General features: G+C 28.2%; 1 protein-coding gene across 1 annotated transcript; it reads left to right on the forward strand.

Annotated features, from left to right (window-relative positions):
* Positions 1-12,490: 12,490 nt before the first annotated feature.
* On the forward strand, positions 12,491-17,186 carry LOC108568837 (tachykinin-like peptides receptor 86C). Its single transcript, XM_017930137.1, has 4 exons — positions 12,491-12,548; positions 14,439-14,635; positions 14,846-14,958; positions 16,759-17,186. The coding sequence occupies exons 1-4, from the start codon at positions 12,522-12,524 to the stop codon at positions 16,968-16,970; spliced, it is 549 nt and encodes a 182-aa protein (XP_017785626.1). The 5' UTR covers positions 12,491-12,521; the 3' UTR covers positions 16,971-17,186.
* Positions 17,187-18,896: the final 1,710 nt, after the last annotated feature.

Genomic DNA, 18,896 nt, shown 5'->3' on the forward strand with positions numbered 1-18,896 from the left:
GTCAATTTAATCTGTCAGTTAATGTAAAATCTGACAATTAAAAAGACAAGTAATTTTCAATTGTAAAAATCTGACATTTAAACAAAACAAGTCAATTTAATCTGTCAGTTAATGTAAAATCTGACAATTAAAAACGACAAGTTAATTTCAATTGTAAAAATCTGACATTTAAACAAAAACAATTAATTTATATTTTCTAACTGACAGAGTTAAGAAAATATATATCTATTTATACTGTCAAATTTAGAATCCTAAAAAAGACAAGCCAATTAAAAATTGTATAATCTGAAATGTAGTTTAAATAAAATTATTGTCCAAAGTGCTGTATTAATAAATAATATGTACGATGCAAACGCTCATAAAATGCGAGCTTTTATGATTTAACTAATGCAATTTCCTGCAATGATCGATAAGTATTTGCGCACAAAGCGAATCATTTTTGAGTATTTAATGGAAACGCTGATGAATATGTAATGTTTAATGCATATTTCAGATTGATCATTATCAAAGAACTCTTCCAAACGCCAATCAACAGTTGAGCAACTAATGCATGCATGTAACACACGTTACGTAAATATTTACATACGGAGGGCTATTTGAATAGAATACGAGCCGTGTTTTTAATAAAAGATTATCCGATTTTAATGAAAAAACCTACAGTACGCGGAGACACGAATTACAATAAACGTCGTGGATATTTCAACTTGGCTAACAGAGCAGATAAAGTCTTAGGGAAAAGATTCATGTCCAAATCGATAAATTGTTCATTTGCAATGCAAATACCGGGGATTCCTTATCTGATTGCTTTCATATAATTAATCATTGTGAAATTATTATTCCAATCGAATAAATTACAATTACTCTATTGAAGTGAAGTGTTTTGTAAGTAAAGTGGGAACACCGATAAAACCAATTATTCTTTAACAACAATAAGTTCTTTATTAAAAAACTATATCTTATAATATTTTATAATTTGCAATTACTTATTATACAAATTAGTATAATGCATAAAAGAAATAGAAAATTTGTAAGATCTTAGTAAAATTCGAAAAAAATTGAAAGAACAATCCATAGATATTTTACTTATACATTTTGCTTGTTAAGCGAAATGCTCGTTATGCGAGGTGCTCGTTAAGCGAGGTTCTACTGTACTTATTTTACAAATTTGTGTAGTCATATTGAATGCAGATACATGATTATACAACAATTAAATTTTTCGATATTTAAATATATTTTCACAAAACCTTAGAATTCACATTTATTTTTCAAGAAATATACTTTTCTTAAATCAAATACAGTAACAAATAAACTAACTAAATTTACTGTTAATAAATATAATTACCTTTGTATTGGTTTACTATATTTTTTATTTATTTTTAGATTTGATAAATATGTATTAAGAAAAACTGGTTTTCCAAAAATATATGGACAAAAGGATTTTTAAAACTTACATAAAACTATAACAAAATATAATAACAGCGTCATATATCCAAATGACATTAAAATATTATTTTATTTCTTATTTTTTTTTCTTAGAAAATGTAATTATGGATGGAACGTAATGTAAGGATGGAACGTCTATAGATATATTGCTCTAACAGGTTCTTATTAAAATAGAAAATTTGCAGAAATATACAATGTCCTCGTACCTGTTACGAGCACAAAACGTCACATTCATTACTAGACATTACTACCAGACGTTGTTTCTTCCTACTCGAAAACTGGACGCTTTTTTAGGCAAAAGTAGTTGAAGGGGAATTTTCTATTGTGTAACATTTTATTGGTTCTTTTATTTTAAATGTAGGCTCAATAACTGGTTTTTAGTTTAATATAAATTTATTCAAATAAATTGTTTTCCAAAACCGGACAAACCCTAATTTGTACATTTTTTTTATTTGTGTACAATTTTTACAGTATTTTTATAATTTTTTATTTATTTATTATTTTTTATAATTCGTTATTATAAAATTCAATGCTTCCATATAACGAAGTACGTAATCCAGGCTGCATTTAATATAATAAATATTCTAATTTAAGATCAACGTTCGATAACCACCCAAAAAAGCTTCTCACTATCTTTACCAATGAAATCATTCCCATTTTGGCCATAGTAAAAATAAAATTTTACCTCTGAAAATGAAATTTCGCTTAACGAAATAATTTGGGGAATCTTATCAAACTATGAAGTTACGGTTTCGTATTTTTTATATATATTTTTTTTGTTGCTTTAAGCTTTGTTAAGTTGAGATATGAGATAATTTTTATTTATTTAATTAAAAGTTTTAAAATATCTAACTAAAAACCGTCATTCATTTATTTATTTTTTAAACCGTTAAATTGTATCACTAAATAAATCTCATGACAACGTTTGTAGTTATACTGGAAGACCCTCGTCCGACTTCGAGTATCTCATTAAATTTCCCCCAACGAAGATCGTTACAACTGGCATTCAAAAAAAAGGAGATGCGACCTAACGAAGGACGCGTATTGAAAATAATAAGATGCGAAGAAACACAGTTTGTTTTTAGTTTTTTTTTAAATACGTAACCACATGCGCTTTTCCGAAGTGTAAATATTTATCAGTGGAGGTTGTTTGCCAACATGAACACGTTTCGCACATTAACCATTGTTTTTAAACGTCGTAGCGAATCGTCCAAAGATGACCCTATTCCTATAAATTTTATGAAAATATTGCTACTTGAATATTTATAATCTCAACCGGAAACAGTTTTTCATGTGGTTTTAATTACCGATTATTATTATTTTTTAGATTTAACGCCCACTCGCATTTTTGTATTTATGTCACTAATATTAACTGAAATATTTATGTAAGCCACATTCACTAAATAATTATATAAATAGTTAAAGTGTACTTTATGTAATTGTAAGTAGTCAATTAATAATGATTAAATTTGCATGTTTTATATAAGAAATAGAGTTAATTTTCAATATAAGAAACATTTTCTTTAACAAACCTTTATTAGATTTTATCATTTTATGTCTTTAGAAGAAAAAAACATTTTATTTTGGGTCAATTTTAAGACATTTTTTAAAATTATCGTCATTCAATTTAACGTCTTCATGAATTTAAAATATTACAAATAAAAATCATTCCAAATCAATTGAAAACATTGAAAGTTTTTTGGCATAAGTAAATATGGCCAAGCTTGTACTTAACTAATGTCATAATTTTGACAGCTTTAACATTTTTAAATATATATGTCACGGTAAAAGTAGATAATCGGTAAATGTATACATTTCCCGGTACTGATAGTAAAGAAATTTGTCTCCAATTTAATTAAATAAGGATTATGAGGAAATAATAGTAATAACTTTTATATAAACGTAATTGAAAACATTGAAAGTTTTTTGGCATAAGTAATTATGGCCAAGGTTGTACTTAACTAATGTCATAATTTTGACATCTTTAACATTTTTAAATATATATGTGACGGTAAAAGTACATAATCGGTAAACGTATACATTTCCCGGTAAATCCCGGACCAAGCCGGTAAATGTATGTTCAACGTACATTTACCCACCATTTCCGGGAAATGTATATACTTACCCAATTACGTCGGTAAAAGTTCATATAGGTGCCACAGCGATTTCAAAAGTAAATAAACAATGCGAAAAAAATGAATATCGTGCCCATGAAATATCTCTCTCGCACTGCCATTATCAAATAATGCCATCAAATGCCTTTGTAGAGACTTTATCCCGAATTTATTATTTTCAACTTATACGTAGGTAGATGTAAACATTTACCGGTAAAAGTAGATATATGACGCTGATGTCAAATGTATACTTATATTTACCTACAAGATCGGCAAATGTACAGATTTATCGGGAAATGTATATATATATCACATTTTATAAGTTATTTCTATACATTTTTTATCATGAAAGAATGTTTCAATGGTGTGTCTTATACACAATTTTCGTAACATACTTTGCCAATATCTTATTCTAATACAGAGATCGGGGATTTTCTTACCTATTGCTGCAATGGATACATGAATGATGTATAAATTAAAATAAAACTCCAATATTATAATTGATTGACAATCTCATTAACCCCCAAGTATTCCCATCTACTCCATTTGGGGTAAATTCTATGTATGTATTGAAATGATGTCGCTTATTCTTACAAAAATGCAATGGTCAACAGTACTACGTTTTATGCAATAAATATTATCATAATTAGTATGTGCTTGAGCGTTCAAGCAAACATCTTAAAAATGCGTTCGTGCTTCTGCAAGTAAATTGCAGATATCGCGTGTAAAAAAAGCTACTTACACTGATGTCTCTGAAATAAAAAAGGACCGATAATAAATCCCTTTCCATCAAATTCAATTTGTTTTCTCTCTGTTACGACACCGTAGTCTTATTTGCACACATATATCTAGGCTTTCCCTCAATTTTATGTAAAAACATAAAATCATTTATATTTGCTTCCTGCAAGTTGGTTTGTTTTATTGTCTCTTTATTTTACTTATATATATATATAAGTTTAATTGAAATATAATTATTTCTGTTAATGAAATAAAAATTATTTTATTTTCTATGAATTTTTCTAAAGGAATATATAAAAAATTGACTTGTTTGAATGTAACAATTTAATAACTTAAAAGATTTCATCAATATTCAATTTTATAATCCAGGTTTATTTCCCAAATGAAAATGTTAAATTTTATTGAAAATTTTACTGAAATCAGGTCTGATTATTTTTTTATAATGAAAAAACAATGTTAATTTATGATTCTTTTACATACGACTTAATATTGATTTATGTCTTATGGTCCGAAGATATATTTGTTTTAATTGTCCCATAAGTTTCTAGTCGATATCAACAATAAATTTCATGAATTTAGGAAAAATAATTAATTTCAAAACTAAAAAGATTTAACTCCATTAGTTAATAGTAATAATTACAGAATCTTGTCCTATACGTTTGTTGTCGATATCAAAAATAAATTTATTTGGTTTAGAAAAAATAATGAATTTTAAAAGTAAAAAGTTTTGGTCGGTAAACCAAGTTATTGCTCATAATTGCAGAATTTTGTCCCATAAGTTTCTCGTCGATATCAACAACAAATTTGTTTACTTTAGAAAAAATAATGAATTTCAAAACTAAAAAGTTCTAACTTCATTAGTTAATACTAATAATTGAAGAATCATGTCCCATAAGTTTCTCGTCGATATCAACAATAAATGTGTTATCTTTAGAAACAATAATGAATTTCAAAACTAAAAACTTTTAACTCCGTTAGTAGTAATAATAATTGAAGAATCTTCTATTTAATAGTAGATTCAAGGGTATTGAGTATATAGATTTTTGGAAAATATTCATATATTATATAATAAGTTTGGATATTTTCAATAATTAATTAATTTGTTAATAAAAATATTTTCTCTATTCAAGAAATAAACAAATTGTATTAATTTTGTAAATCTAGTGTTAATACGTTCCTAGTGTTAATATATTTGTATTTTTTTAAATTTGTGTAGCTTAAATCCATGCATATTATTTGGCTGAACGAATATTCTAAAAATATCACGATTTCAGCGAATCGTTCTGTTTTTTTTTGTTTACACTCGATGTTCATTATTATGAATCATTGGATGCGTAAAACATTTCCATAGTGTATATGGAATATTAACATGTGGAGGTATGTAGCATGAAACATCAAACAACAAGTTTATTTCACTGTAAACAAAACTTCTAGTTTTACGTGCACATTATTAATTTCAGAATATTATACGCGAGTATGGTTTTGAATGAATAAGGATTTAAAAAAAATGCGCAATTTGAAATATTCATACCATTAATTAAAACATATTTCTAGAGAACTTTTCAATGCAAATGCTCTAGGTTTCAGTAAAACCAGAACATTCTATTTAGCAGCAAAGTTTGAATTCAATAAACATACATTTTCTTTTTCTTCTCACGAGACTCTTTGTTTGGACTTTTCGTCTTTTCCATGGACGAAACAAGAAAGCCTCTGGCTTTCGTGGTGTAATTCATCAGCAGCAGAAGTGTCAAAGCCAGGGCCGACGTAAAGTGCAAAGAAGTAACTCGTCGATATGGAGAAGATTAACTTGACAAGGATCCGACAACCGCAGAGGTTCTTGCTTCAATCTTCGTTGAAACGTCTCTTTCCTACGAATCCGCTATTTTTAGCCGATTAATAAATTACTTGTAGCTGAATCACTGTTTACTCACGTTCCTGTTACAAAAGAATTTAATTATCGACAATTCATTGATTGCAATTTGCGCAAAACGTGCAAATGAATTAGTCATCCGTCCGAAACCGCAATTAAATCTCAATTATTAAACGTGCTCGTAAACACACGAACATCCTTTTCACTATTTATTGTATAGAATTGATAGTTCGTCCTTGATTATTCATCTATACTGCAAATATAAAAATAAAACAGCACAATTACTTCTAAAATTTCTTGGTAGTTCGGAAAGTACAACTCAATTCTTGCGCCTCAGTTTTAATTCAATTAAGAACCTCAAAACCTCAATTATGAACGTGATAATAACCACATACATATTGTTTAAAATGTAATACAACATTTTATACTCATTTTATTGACAAAACGCAATTAACTATTCTATACTTTATCTATTTACTCCAAATAATAACGATTACGTTTGATGTATATAACTTATAATATATCCCTTAATTAATTGTATATGTTAACTAAAAACCAGCTAATTTATGAAATAATTAGCCATTTCATAAAATATCTAAAAATTACGAATGTTTACCTTAACACATTTTTGACCGGTTAACTCGTATTTTAATGCCGAAACGTTGTTGACCGGTCACGAGTTAACTCGTTTGCATTAGCTATTCCATTTATGAATATTCCTGGGAATTTTGGAAAATTATATAGTCTCGAATTATCGTTCGAGACACAAGACTGTTCTATATAATTCACTAAACTCCATAAAACCAACAAGCACTCACATATAAGACATTTTCCTTAACAGGAAATTTCTCGAGTCCTAAAAATTCCCGAGACTGCCTTAAACAGTTATCTCGTGCCCCAAAAATCAAAAAAAATAAGTCTAGACTAAGTTTCCCTAGTTCCGGTGTATTTGCAAGATCTTAAAAATAGTAAATATTTTTATTTGTTGAACCACAACAATACTCTTGAAATGCCTCGAGTGGCCCTCAACTCATCTGCAGTCTTTATTACATGGTATTCCAAAGGCTTGTCGTCGTCTCCATTTAACACCATATATCATTTCCTCCTAATCTGCTTGCGAGGTCTTGGAATTCTCTGGCTATCGTTCGGAAGAGATACATTCATTTTACTTGCATTCTCGATCCCAAAGAGAACTCTTCTCTTGGTGTTGCATCAGGAGCAGGTGGACACCTCCTTCCGTAACATGGTAAAAGAGGTGTCCTGCCTCTAGATATGTCATTGTGGTCTCCAAATAGAAACCTTCCCCGTTGAGTGGGCCAAATACCAACAACAATCTTCTTGATTATCCTGTAGATTGACGATGGATGACGATTGAGCAGAAAACATTAAAGTCTTGGACACAATTTTGGTTCTTTTCAAGAATAAAGATGTGGATCAGAAATCAACTGGTTTAAATATAAATAAATATAAAATTTTGCATTGTACTTTTTACCCTTACAGAAATTATAAGAGAATTTATTGTTAGGTAATATTTTTATTGGTGTACAATAAACATATTATAATTAAAATATGCATAATTTTTTTCCAAATTTAATTTCATAAATTTTACCTGAGGTATATAATTGTAATAAAATTGTACAACCCCAATTAATAATAATTCATTTTCAAGTGAATTATAATCAAAAATATTGAACAAATGAAGTAGTTAGTTTTTATAAATGTAGAATGAATTGCTTACTTACTTCAAGAAATTACAATATTTTAGATTTTTTTAAAGAATTATACAAATACAGTGGAACCTCACTTAACGAGTTTAATCCGTTCCAAAATTTTCGGATTTTTACTCGTATAGTGAAATACAAGTATAATGAAACATATTCAAAAATACACATAATATGTGTACACAAGCTTTAAAAATGATGTAGCAGGCGTGCACTAAATATGCGAAACGTCCCTCGTTAAGCGAGTCATTTTTCTTACAATTCATTTGCTCGTTAAGCGAAATTTTCGTAAAGTGAGGTTACACTGCATTCAGCTTTTTCATTTATACTGTTCATAGTAAAATATATAAATGTGTAAGGGATTAACATATGTATATACTTTACTATGTATTTTCAATATTGATCTCTCATCCTCGCTATTATTCATTCACAGCAGAAATTATAGAAGAGTCCCACTATAAATTCTGTAATTTCTGGTAAAGTGAAGCATATTTCTTGCGCTACAGCTATATTCCAATTAAGAACCGTTTATATAACGAAATGGAAACGAACGGCCGTCGGCTTTCATAATTCCTTGTTTCCGCCGAAATAAATCTCCACATTGAACATACAATTTATGTTTGTTTCGATCCAATATATTCTTTTAGTGGTCTGTTTATTTGGCCATTTCCAGATCCATTCGGATTTCCTCTGTATACAATCTTTAATTTTATCACTTCTCGCAGCATTTGCCATGTCCTCAGTATATCGTATAATCTAGTAACAGTTCTTTCTACTATAAATGTCACAGTATCTTGCAGCTTTTGTAATCTTTTTGTACAGACAAATTTATAGTAACAATAACTTACTGGTAATAAAAAAATAAAACCACATCTGACATAATAGTATATTTAAAATCAGTTTCGGTTTCGCCAATATCCCGGACTGTTTGAAACCGAACTAATGGACAAACTAAATATATTTAAAGATTTAAAACACACAAAAGGAGACTTGACTTTATACTTTGAAAAAAAAAATATATAAAAAAAGTAATTTTGTCTACTAATTTTTGGAAATTTTGTCAATTAAAATGTAGTTTACTTTAAAATATTTAAACAGAACTGTAGTGAATCCGAATTTATCGAAACCGTCCTATGCGAGGTATTGCATAATTTTTACTTATTAAAATCAACGAAAATGAGAATTCTTTCACAAACTAAAGTTTTTTTTCAATTAATTAATTTCTATTATTAGTCCTTAATATTAACTATTATTCATATTTCTATATAACTATTTCAGATTAAAATTTCATCACTTCAAATTTTTTTTTAATCAATTCTCGAAATTAAGAAAATTATTAAAACTTTTATTGTTTTGATATTTGATTCATAAAAAAACACGTTAGTAAATAAACATATTAAATAGGTAAATTATAAATAAATATTTATTAGGAATACTTAAACTAAATACATATAAAAATGAGAATATTACACACAAACCCTAAAAATGTTCTTGTTAATATTTACAAATTTAAATGAAGAATTTACTCATTATATATTTTTTTAATGTTTTTATATATTAGAAACTTTAAATCAACTGTTGAAACGAAAACTATTACAAACACTAACTAATCCTAGTATGTACTCGAAAATTTTAGTATTTTGTTTAAAACAATTCAAAAATATTTTTTTAAATAAACTATTTTTAATTAATAAATTAAATTTTCATCGTTAATTTGTGTTCATACAAATCTACCAGCAGTACCAAATATTTATCTAAAACCAACATTCCATTAAACGATTTTACAAAGACACTTACGCAAGTTCATATGTAGGTTTCTCCGAAGGCAATCGTAATCCCGACAACCGAAATACCGTCAATCAAATTCCCGACGTTTGAAATGCCGACTGTATCAAAATCCCGAGAATCATAATCCCGAATATATCAAAATCCCAACTATATTAAAATCTCGACAACCATAATCCCGACTGTATCAAAATCCCGACTATATCGAAAATGTCTACAATAACATTTTTAAATTGCGATATAGACCCAAGTTTCTCAAGTAATCACAAAAATAGTCTTATGTATTGACTATATAGTTAACATTATGCGTAAGTTTTCAAATTATATACAAATATTTGTCGCGTTTCAAGTATTTCTAAATAAAATTAATTACAATTCATAAAAATAAAATATTAATTTTTCTAAATTTTAAATAAAGATGAGAAAAAAATAAGTATTCAATAGGATATTAATTATAGATTAGTCAAGAAAAAATCTTTTTCATATAAGTAATGAAAAAGTTTTAAGGAACAGAAATGGCGGGATCTGGATTTAATTTTGGATTTGAGAATTGATATTGAGTTTAGGATCAAGAAGGATTCCTAGGTATTTAACAAGTGGTGATGTTAAAATGGAATGATTATTTAACGTAACATGGGGAGACGAAGGGTATATGCGATGGTAAGGAATAGGGAGTTTGGTTTTGGATGGGTTAATTTTGAGGCGCCATTTTTTAAACCATAAAATCGTTGAGGACAGGAGGTTGTTCAATGTAGTGTCATCAGCGTATTGGAGGACATACAGGTTGGGATCGAAGGTATTAGGATTGGGGCTATACATATCACAACAAAAAAGGTTATATAACAGAGGAGACAGAGGGTAGCCTTGCGGGACACCCTGAAGCGGGGAAAAGGAACTGGATAAGGAGTTGCGGATCTTAACTTTTTGGGAACGATAATTAAGGAAGTTTTTGATGATGCTGATGAGGTAAGGTGGGAGATTTAGAAGGAAAAGTTTATAAAGGAGACCCCGATGACAGACAGAGTCGAACGCCTTGGACACGTCAATGAACAAAGCGATCGAGTGGCCATCCTCGAGGTGAGAGGTCTGGAAGTTGGAATCGAGGATAGTAAGGGGAAGCATAGTGGACTTTCCAGCTCTGAAACCGAACAGGTAGGCGGGGATGGAATTATCTAGGTGGGAGAGGATTTTATTTTTAATGAGGGATTCGAAGGATTTGCCGATGGCGGGGATGTGTGTTATTGAACGGTAACCGGAAGGGAGAGAAAGGTCACTATCACTTTTGTGGTGTTTCCTAATATCAATGGAAAATATACATGTTTTAAATAAATTTAAGAAAACCAGGAAAGATAATATTTAAATTATAGAACTGTTACTTATTTTTTCATTATTAAAGAAAATACTTAAAACTTTTATGTACTCACAACGTAACATATATAAGTAATTAATTAAGTAGTGGCTAGAACTGATGTAATTTACAGAATAAACATGATAAATGCAAATAGAGAAATAAACATACATCTTGAAAACTACTCTAAGTAATTCGCTTGTCGCATGTCGCATGCGAGTCATTCAAGAAAATAATTTATAATGTAATGAAAATAATATACTTTAATATAATAGAAAACAACTGAATTCTTAATTAGTTAAGAGTAATTACAAATAATTTAATACTTTGAAAATTTCCTTTTCTTATAATCAATATTATTCCATTAATTATTAATTCCATTTGTATATTCATTAATAGAAAAGTATTGAATATTCAATAAGTTGTAATAAAATTGTTCGGAAAATCGAAGCGTTATTTATGTATATAAAGAATTAATATGTACATTAATGCAGTTATGGAAAATGTGTTTTGTTGCTAAATTGTTAAAATTTTTCTTCAGAAAACCACTTGTTTGCTTTTGTTTTCACAAAATTAGTTGCCTTGCTTCGATTAGTCCGGATTTATTTATAAATAAACTAATTTTTAATTAAACAAAATAAAAAATATATGTGCAAACAATTATTTTTTTCTTTTTGTGAAACTAAATCCTCAATTAGTCCGGTATTAATTAGTCCCGCATTAGGCGTTGCTGTATTTATAATATTAAAATTGATTGTAAATATATATAATTTTTGTCAATCTTTTAAACGATTTTACAAAGAAACTTATGTAAGATAAGTTGATATTATTTTTATTTAATATAGTTTAAAAATAATACTTAATAATTGTCTTAACTCAATTATTATACTTTTACTTGAATTTATTAAAATTATATAGAATATATCGAGGATTTTATTAATATAAATACAAATTTATATTTGTCCAGTGAATTTAAGTGTGATTTTTCAATAGTTGCAGAGATAAAATCAATTTTAAAGGTTACAAATTATCTTCGACGTAAATCAAACATGCAAATAGTGCATACATGTATGGATGAAACATGTAAGCGTTTATATTTATACATACTTTTTTTTACAGCAATCAATTTTGTTCACACGAAATGACAGACATTTTGCATGTAAAGTCGGGCTCGTTTGCTGCGTAGGGAGTAAACCGCTCGTCATTTTTTTTTATTTCTCTCCAATTTAGAAACTCCCACGTTACATCAAAACCAACAAATCTACATGAACCATGAAAATAATGTCATTACGTTCATGTAAATCAAATACGTATTGGAATTCAGCTGCGATATTTATTTATTCGTTTTTTTATTTCCAAGAAAGTTTTTCGTTGGGGATGAGAGAAATTGAATTCCATTGTGTTTTATGGGAAATTTTGCGTGGACGCAGATAAGCAGAAAACTTTGGTCCACAATGGAATGATGCACGTGGAAAATCAATCTGGCACGAGCTGAGAAGCGCATGAAAATTTCCTCTTTCTCTCCTAGAGTAAGTTTTCAAGAATCAGATATAAATCTAACGTTCCATATTACTTTTCTGCAACTGGTTTTCCATAAATAAGCTTGATTTAAATAGACTTTGTAATCTTTATTAACGCGTTATTTTATACGCACAGTTTCTAATAGTTTTGCAAGTATATCTTAAATTACTCGCAAAACTATTAGAAACTGAATTTAACCCTCGCATTTTCATATTAATGCAATTAACTAACTAACTTTGACTTAGTTAAACTTTGGGAATTAAATCAAATTGACATTTTATGTATTTTATCTCGATTTTCATATGTCAAAGGATACAAAATTTAAATTAACGTCATAAAAATTTACTTATTTTAAGAAAAAGTTAATTATTATATTGATATTAATTAATTGATTCTAAAAAATAACATCAATATTCATTCATGCAAGAACATTTCTTTACAACCAAATATTTGTAAAATAAGAAAAAAAACGTGAATTTCTCGGATAAATTTATTAATATAATACAGATTATTGCGGACAAAATCCATTAGATTTTTATTAAAAATGTACTAATTTACAAATTATGCCATTTTTTTAAATTTCTCTATAATCCTTTCAAACTATTTGTTTTATAAATGAATATTTCGTTGAGACTTTGGTATTTTATTTATGAGAAAGGTTGAATAAAGTGAAAATATTTCATCGAATTGAAATTTTTACACATTCCTATCCTTTGCACTGCGAACGTAATATTAAATTCTGTCGATAGTACTTTGAATGGAATATATTCATAGGAATCCTAAATCAACACACGAGCATCTATACTCGACCGTTTTACTACATATTTTGAAGTAGTATTTATTTTTGTCAAGAAATATTTTTCCAGATTACTAAATTTAAATATTGCTACGATCTACTTCCACCAACTTGTTCTAATATATATTTCATATTTTATTGTATTATTAAATGTGTTTCCTATAATTTCACTAAATTTTTAACTATATTACTTTATTCGTGAATGTTTCCTTTTACATTTCCATTTATTTTATTCAAAGAAGTTTCTACTAGATAACAATATTTATTTATTGCTTCAATTTCTTGTTCTCATCCTATCATCATTCTGGTAACATCCTTTTGACATCCTGTTATTACTTTGTTGTCAACTTGTCGTCATCTTGTTTTCATTATGATGACATCTTGTTGCTATCCTGTTGTCATCCTATTATTATCCAGTTATCATCCTGTTGTCTTAGTGTTCTCATCCTGTTTTCATCCAGTTTTCATCCAGTTTTCATTCTATCCTGTTGTTATTCTGTTGTCATTCTGTTGTCATTCTGTTGTCATTCTGTTGTCATTCTGTTGTCATTCTGTTGTCATTCTGTTGTCATTCTGTTGTCATTCTGTTGTCATTCTGTTGTCGTTCTGTTGTCATTCTGTTGTCATCCTGTTCTCATGCTGTTGTCTTCCTGTTCTCATCATGTTGGCATCTTATTGTCTTCCTGTTCTCATCCTGTTGGCATCTTTTTTTTCATTTTGTTTAATTATTTCTCACAGTTTTACAAATTTTTACTTACATTTTATTCTGTTATCCTTGAATTTGTTATTATTACATTAAGTTCTCTTCTATTTAATATTATTTCATGAATTTATATATTTTTCTTTATATTTACTTATTTTGCAAATTTTCTACTATTTAATGATATTGTTTGTTTTATTGTTTTTATACAACTTTTTATTATATTTTTATTCTAATTGTAACTATTATTTATATTTCATTTTTAATTATATTTCCTAATATGTATTCAATTTTGTGTGTAAAAGGTGAAACTCAACAATCCAAATATTAACTAAGATAAACCTATTATAAATATATGGAAAGCTCTAAGATTAAAAATGTATCTTCTTTGTGTGTTCGTAGGTTGTGAAGATGTTCATTTTCATCGTTTTCGTCTTCGGAATCTGCTGGCTACCTTACCACGCGTACTTCATCTACACACATTTCGATCGCAAAGTCCTCTACAGCAAATACGTGCAGCACGTCTACTTGGCATTCTATTGGTTCGCCATGGCTAACGCAATGGTCAATCCATTGATTTATTACTGGATGAACACAAGGTGAGTACAGCAAACTCGTTTAAAACTTTGCTGCTCGGAATCCGTTGACAAGAATACTAAATCACATCCTTCCCATCAAACGGCGACAAAGAGAATATTTAATAACGTTGTTGTCTAGTCTTAAGTGATAAACGATGCTCGTATCCATTTTAGTCATCTAATTAAGTAGCGCCATCTATAAATATTGCTGATATTATTACTTTCTCGCAGATTTCGCAGGTATTTCCGAAGGGCCATATGCTGCTGGAGGATACTTATAGATCGCAACTGGCAAGATTCGATGGACAGTCCTACAAACAACGGACAATCCTTCATGAAATCAGGTAAAAAAAAATCTTACTAATTTAATTCATCTAAATCGCTTGAGGGTTTATGTCACGAGATAACATTGCAAAACATGTTACAATGAGTGTGCTTAAAGTGCATGACATACAATTGCCCTTTGAGATAAACAGAGACTTCCTGCACGATTCGAATCTCCCGGTATATCATTTCCGTTTCCGCATTGTTTCCATCCCTTTGTACTCTAAATAACGCAGTTATTGTAGTCCTGCATCAGCTATAATAACAATTTTTCATTTACAAGATGCAAATTGAGAGTATTCTGTTGGAAACAGTTTGCTTTAAGACTTTTGATAACGTAATCTAAATATTGCATAAATCTAGGAAATATGATGTACACAATTCGCAACGTGAACATTCTATATGTGTCAATGTCGTTTCGATAAGAGATAACGCTTCTTGAAAAAGTATAACATCGGGGGAAATCGGCGTTCACTAAAACTTTAAGAATTGCTGGTTGCTTTCTAAGCAACGGTTTTTTTTTTAAACTGTCGTAAATTGTTACGTAAATGTGTCAAGGATTGTTTCGCTGAAAATGCATTTTAATATTGATCCTGAGTAATCAATTTGTATTGCAGCATTAAACATATTCATTTTCAATGATTCCAAAAAATTAAACGTTGTAAAATTTTCCAGTCTTTTTCAATATTCTATAATAAGTCATAATAACTTATCTTACCTGTCTGCAAAATTAGAACTATATGTTTAAACTTGATATTCATTGTTTTATAAACGTAGACTTATAAACTTAACCTAACTTTTTTTAATAATTGTGGATTTACAGTTTTTTTTGGTCTAAGATATGAGCTCATCATCTTCGTATCGATTTTCTTTCTTGTCGTAAATACTTTTTTGTGATATAAGTGTGCATAGTCATCTAACCTCATTTGTTCTAAACTAACTTAACGTAATTCAATTTAAACTAACCTAACCTCATCTGTCCTCAACTAACTTAACCTAACTTAATTCAATTGGAGCTCATTTAACCTAACCTCACAAACCTTAACTCAACCTAGCAATAACCGAATTTAATCTAAGTTCTAATATAACCTAACTTAATGCAATTTAAGTTTCTGTAACCTTATTTGACAATTTAACCAAAATCATTTTTTTTACTTTATACAGTAATATAATATTTTGTGCTGTTAATTTTAAAGTACTCGAATAGTCCTGTTTTAAATAGTCCAGGATATTGACGGGTCCGATTACCGGTACTATCCGAGGTATTGCTGCATACTGCATACTAAATTTAACCAAAGCTGACAACATTCAGAAAATTTAAGCTAACACCAACATAATCTAATTTTGTCCAAACCATTCTTAAAAATATATCATATATGTTATTTCTTTTATTAAAATCGATAAATAAAGTATACTAATTATAAAATTATTACTATTGTATATGATCTTTATTTGGTTCAACTTTTAAAAATATATCCAATTTCGCAAAGGTCAAGTTTTCCCATTTTTTCGTGTCAAATAAAAAATTATCTCAGTTACATAATACCTTTCAGGAATACAAAAAAATAGATTTTGCTGCACTGGTAGAAATGAGATACTTATATTAGTTCCCAGTTAAAATATAATGTGTAATTGGATTTCGGAGCGTGAATTACACCTTGCGCTTGCTCTTGACAGAAGTGGAGAATGAAACTGAGATTGCGAAGATAGAGAGAGAGAACAAAAAAAAACTAGCTGTGTGAAAAAGAATGAACTCATTTCGTTGTGTTCATTGAATCTGAAGATATGTTATATCTTTTAATTAAATTATGTGATCACAGGGCTCAGTCGCAGGAGCACAAGGGGAGGCACGGAGCGTATGAATACCCTTTCGACGAGGATTTATTTTGATAGGCAACATCAGCAAAAGCAGCAGTCTTCGCAACAGCAGAAAGACGAGCAACAGGACAGGCGGAAAGCTGACGAAGGGACGATCGTATCCAACGGATCGATGCGGAAACAAAGGCATTCCGTTGCAGCTACAGAACTATAATAGATGATTTAAGATAAGTAGATGATGTTAATTGAAGATGGAGAGAGAATGAATGGAAATGGTATTTATATGATAGTAGATACACAAAGGTTTAAGTGTGTTAGCTCATTTAAGAGTTTATCCGCAAGGTTAAAGATTTCAGTCTGAATTTAAGCTTAATCTATGTATTTTTCATCATTACTTAATTAGTTCAAACGATCTGTATCAAGAGTAAAAGGCACCTTAGTTATAAAAAAAAGTTTATATATTTGCTATATAAATCAATTTCAATAACATAAAGAAAATAGTAAATTTTGAACATAATTGGCTTAAATAGAGATTTGTACCTCAAATAAAAGAAATAACTTCTTATAAACCAACAGTTGGCTGAATGCCATTTTTTTTTTATTTTTATACAATTGGCTTCATAAAGTTCATAAATTGGGACTTATGTCTACAATGAAAGAATTATTGAATCTAGAATCAACATGATAAAAAAATGATGTAAAAAAAATAATAATATTTCAATTATATAAACGAAGACTTGTATCTTCAATAAATTTTTCAGTGTAATGAAAAAAATGAAATGAATGAAATAATTTTACTTTCAATAAAAAATGAGTAAATAACAGAATAATAAAAAATTGACTACATAAACTATATAAACTGACTGACACCTATTTCTTCAATTTAAAAAAAATCTAATGTCCAAAAATATTGAAAAATTTATGATATGGACATATTTTATTTACATGAAAACTAAAGTTAATTAACCTGCTGGTAAACTGTTAAATTGATATACCACTTAAGCTATGTTAGTTTCTGTGAATTTTGTGATATATTCATACGAGTTTATTGCTGTTGAACGAACAGTGCAAATTGTATTTATTTATTTATTTATTTATTTATTCAGCTGCGTGGCTATTTCGTTTGTGATGTACGCGTGCAGAAGAGAAATGAATTTATTAATAAAAACATATAAGTTGTTATTTTATGTCCGAATAATAATGTACAATACACGTTTTGGGTTTATTTTAAATATTTGAATTATTCGTGCTTTTCCCCAGTTTGTTTTTCAGCAAAATATATCCATATCCAGTTTGAAATTAATATAGTTTTAGTTGAAATTTATTTATAAATATTTCAACTATTCAATTCGATTTGATTCTATGCAGGTTCATCAAATGTTTGCTATATAACAATTGAAAGTATATGGACTTTGGTTCTAAATGGATCAATAGAAAATGTTATACAATTAATATTTGTTTCGATTCTTAACTTTAGCCATAATTTATCAGTTTACTTCGAACTAATTGAATTATATTCAATATATACAATATATATTATAAATCCATATAATATCTTTAATACATATAATACATTTAATACATTTAACTATTATTTTAACATATTTTTTTGTAAATTTGTTCTGATTTTTGCTTTATGAAAAAAAAAACCTAAAAAATAAAAATAATATAACATAAAGTTTTACAATTTTAGTTTACAAAGTAATTATTACTTGTTTTTGTAGTTAATTCTGCATTTATGTATTAGCAATAAATTTAAATTTAATTGACAACTATTTTAAATTTAATTTCATGTTATGTAAATCAATTATTTAAATAACAACAAGTATCTCTGAAAGTTCATGATTTTTAATAATTTAAATGCCAAGTCTATCTTTTTTAAATAATTTTCTTGAGTTGACAATTTCCATTTCAATAAATTATAAGCAATGATTCATTAGAACTAATGAATATTATGTAACATATTTATTGGCCAGAATTATGTTTTAACTTTTATTGGTATCAATTTCTATATGTAAAAAGACAGGTTAGTTAATTAAAAAAATATCCAAACCTATATTTTATAAACAAATATCGAAAGATTACAATCATATCTTACTATTTATAATCAATGTCTTTCATCTGATAACAAACCTTTGTT

This window comes from Nicrophorus vespilloides, unplaced genomic scaffold (assembly GCF_001412225.1).
Source record: "Nicrophorus vespilloides isolate i.1.1-1 unplaced genomic scaffold, Nicve_v1.0, whole genome shotgun sequence".
Classification (NCBI taxonomy): domain Eukaryota; kingdom Metazoa; phylum Arthropoda; class Insecta; order Coleoptera; family Silphidae; genus Nicrophorus; species Nicrophorus vespilloides.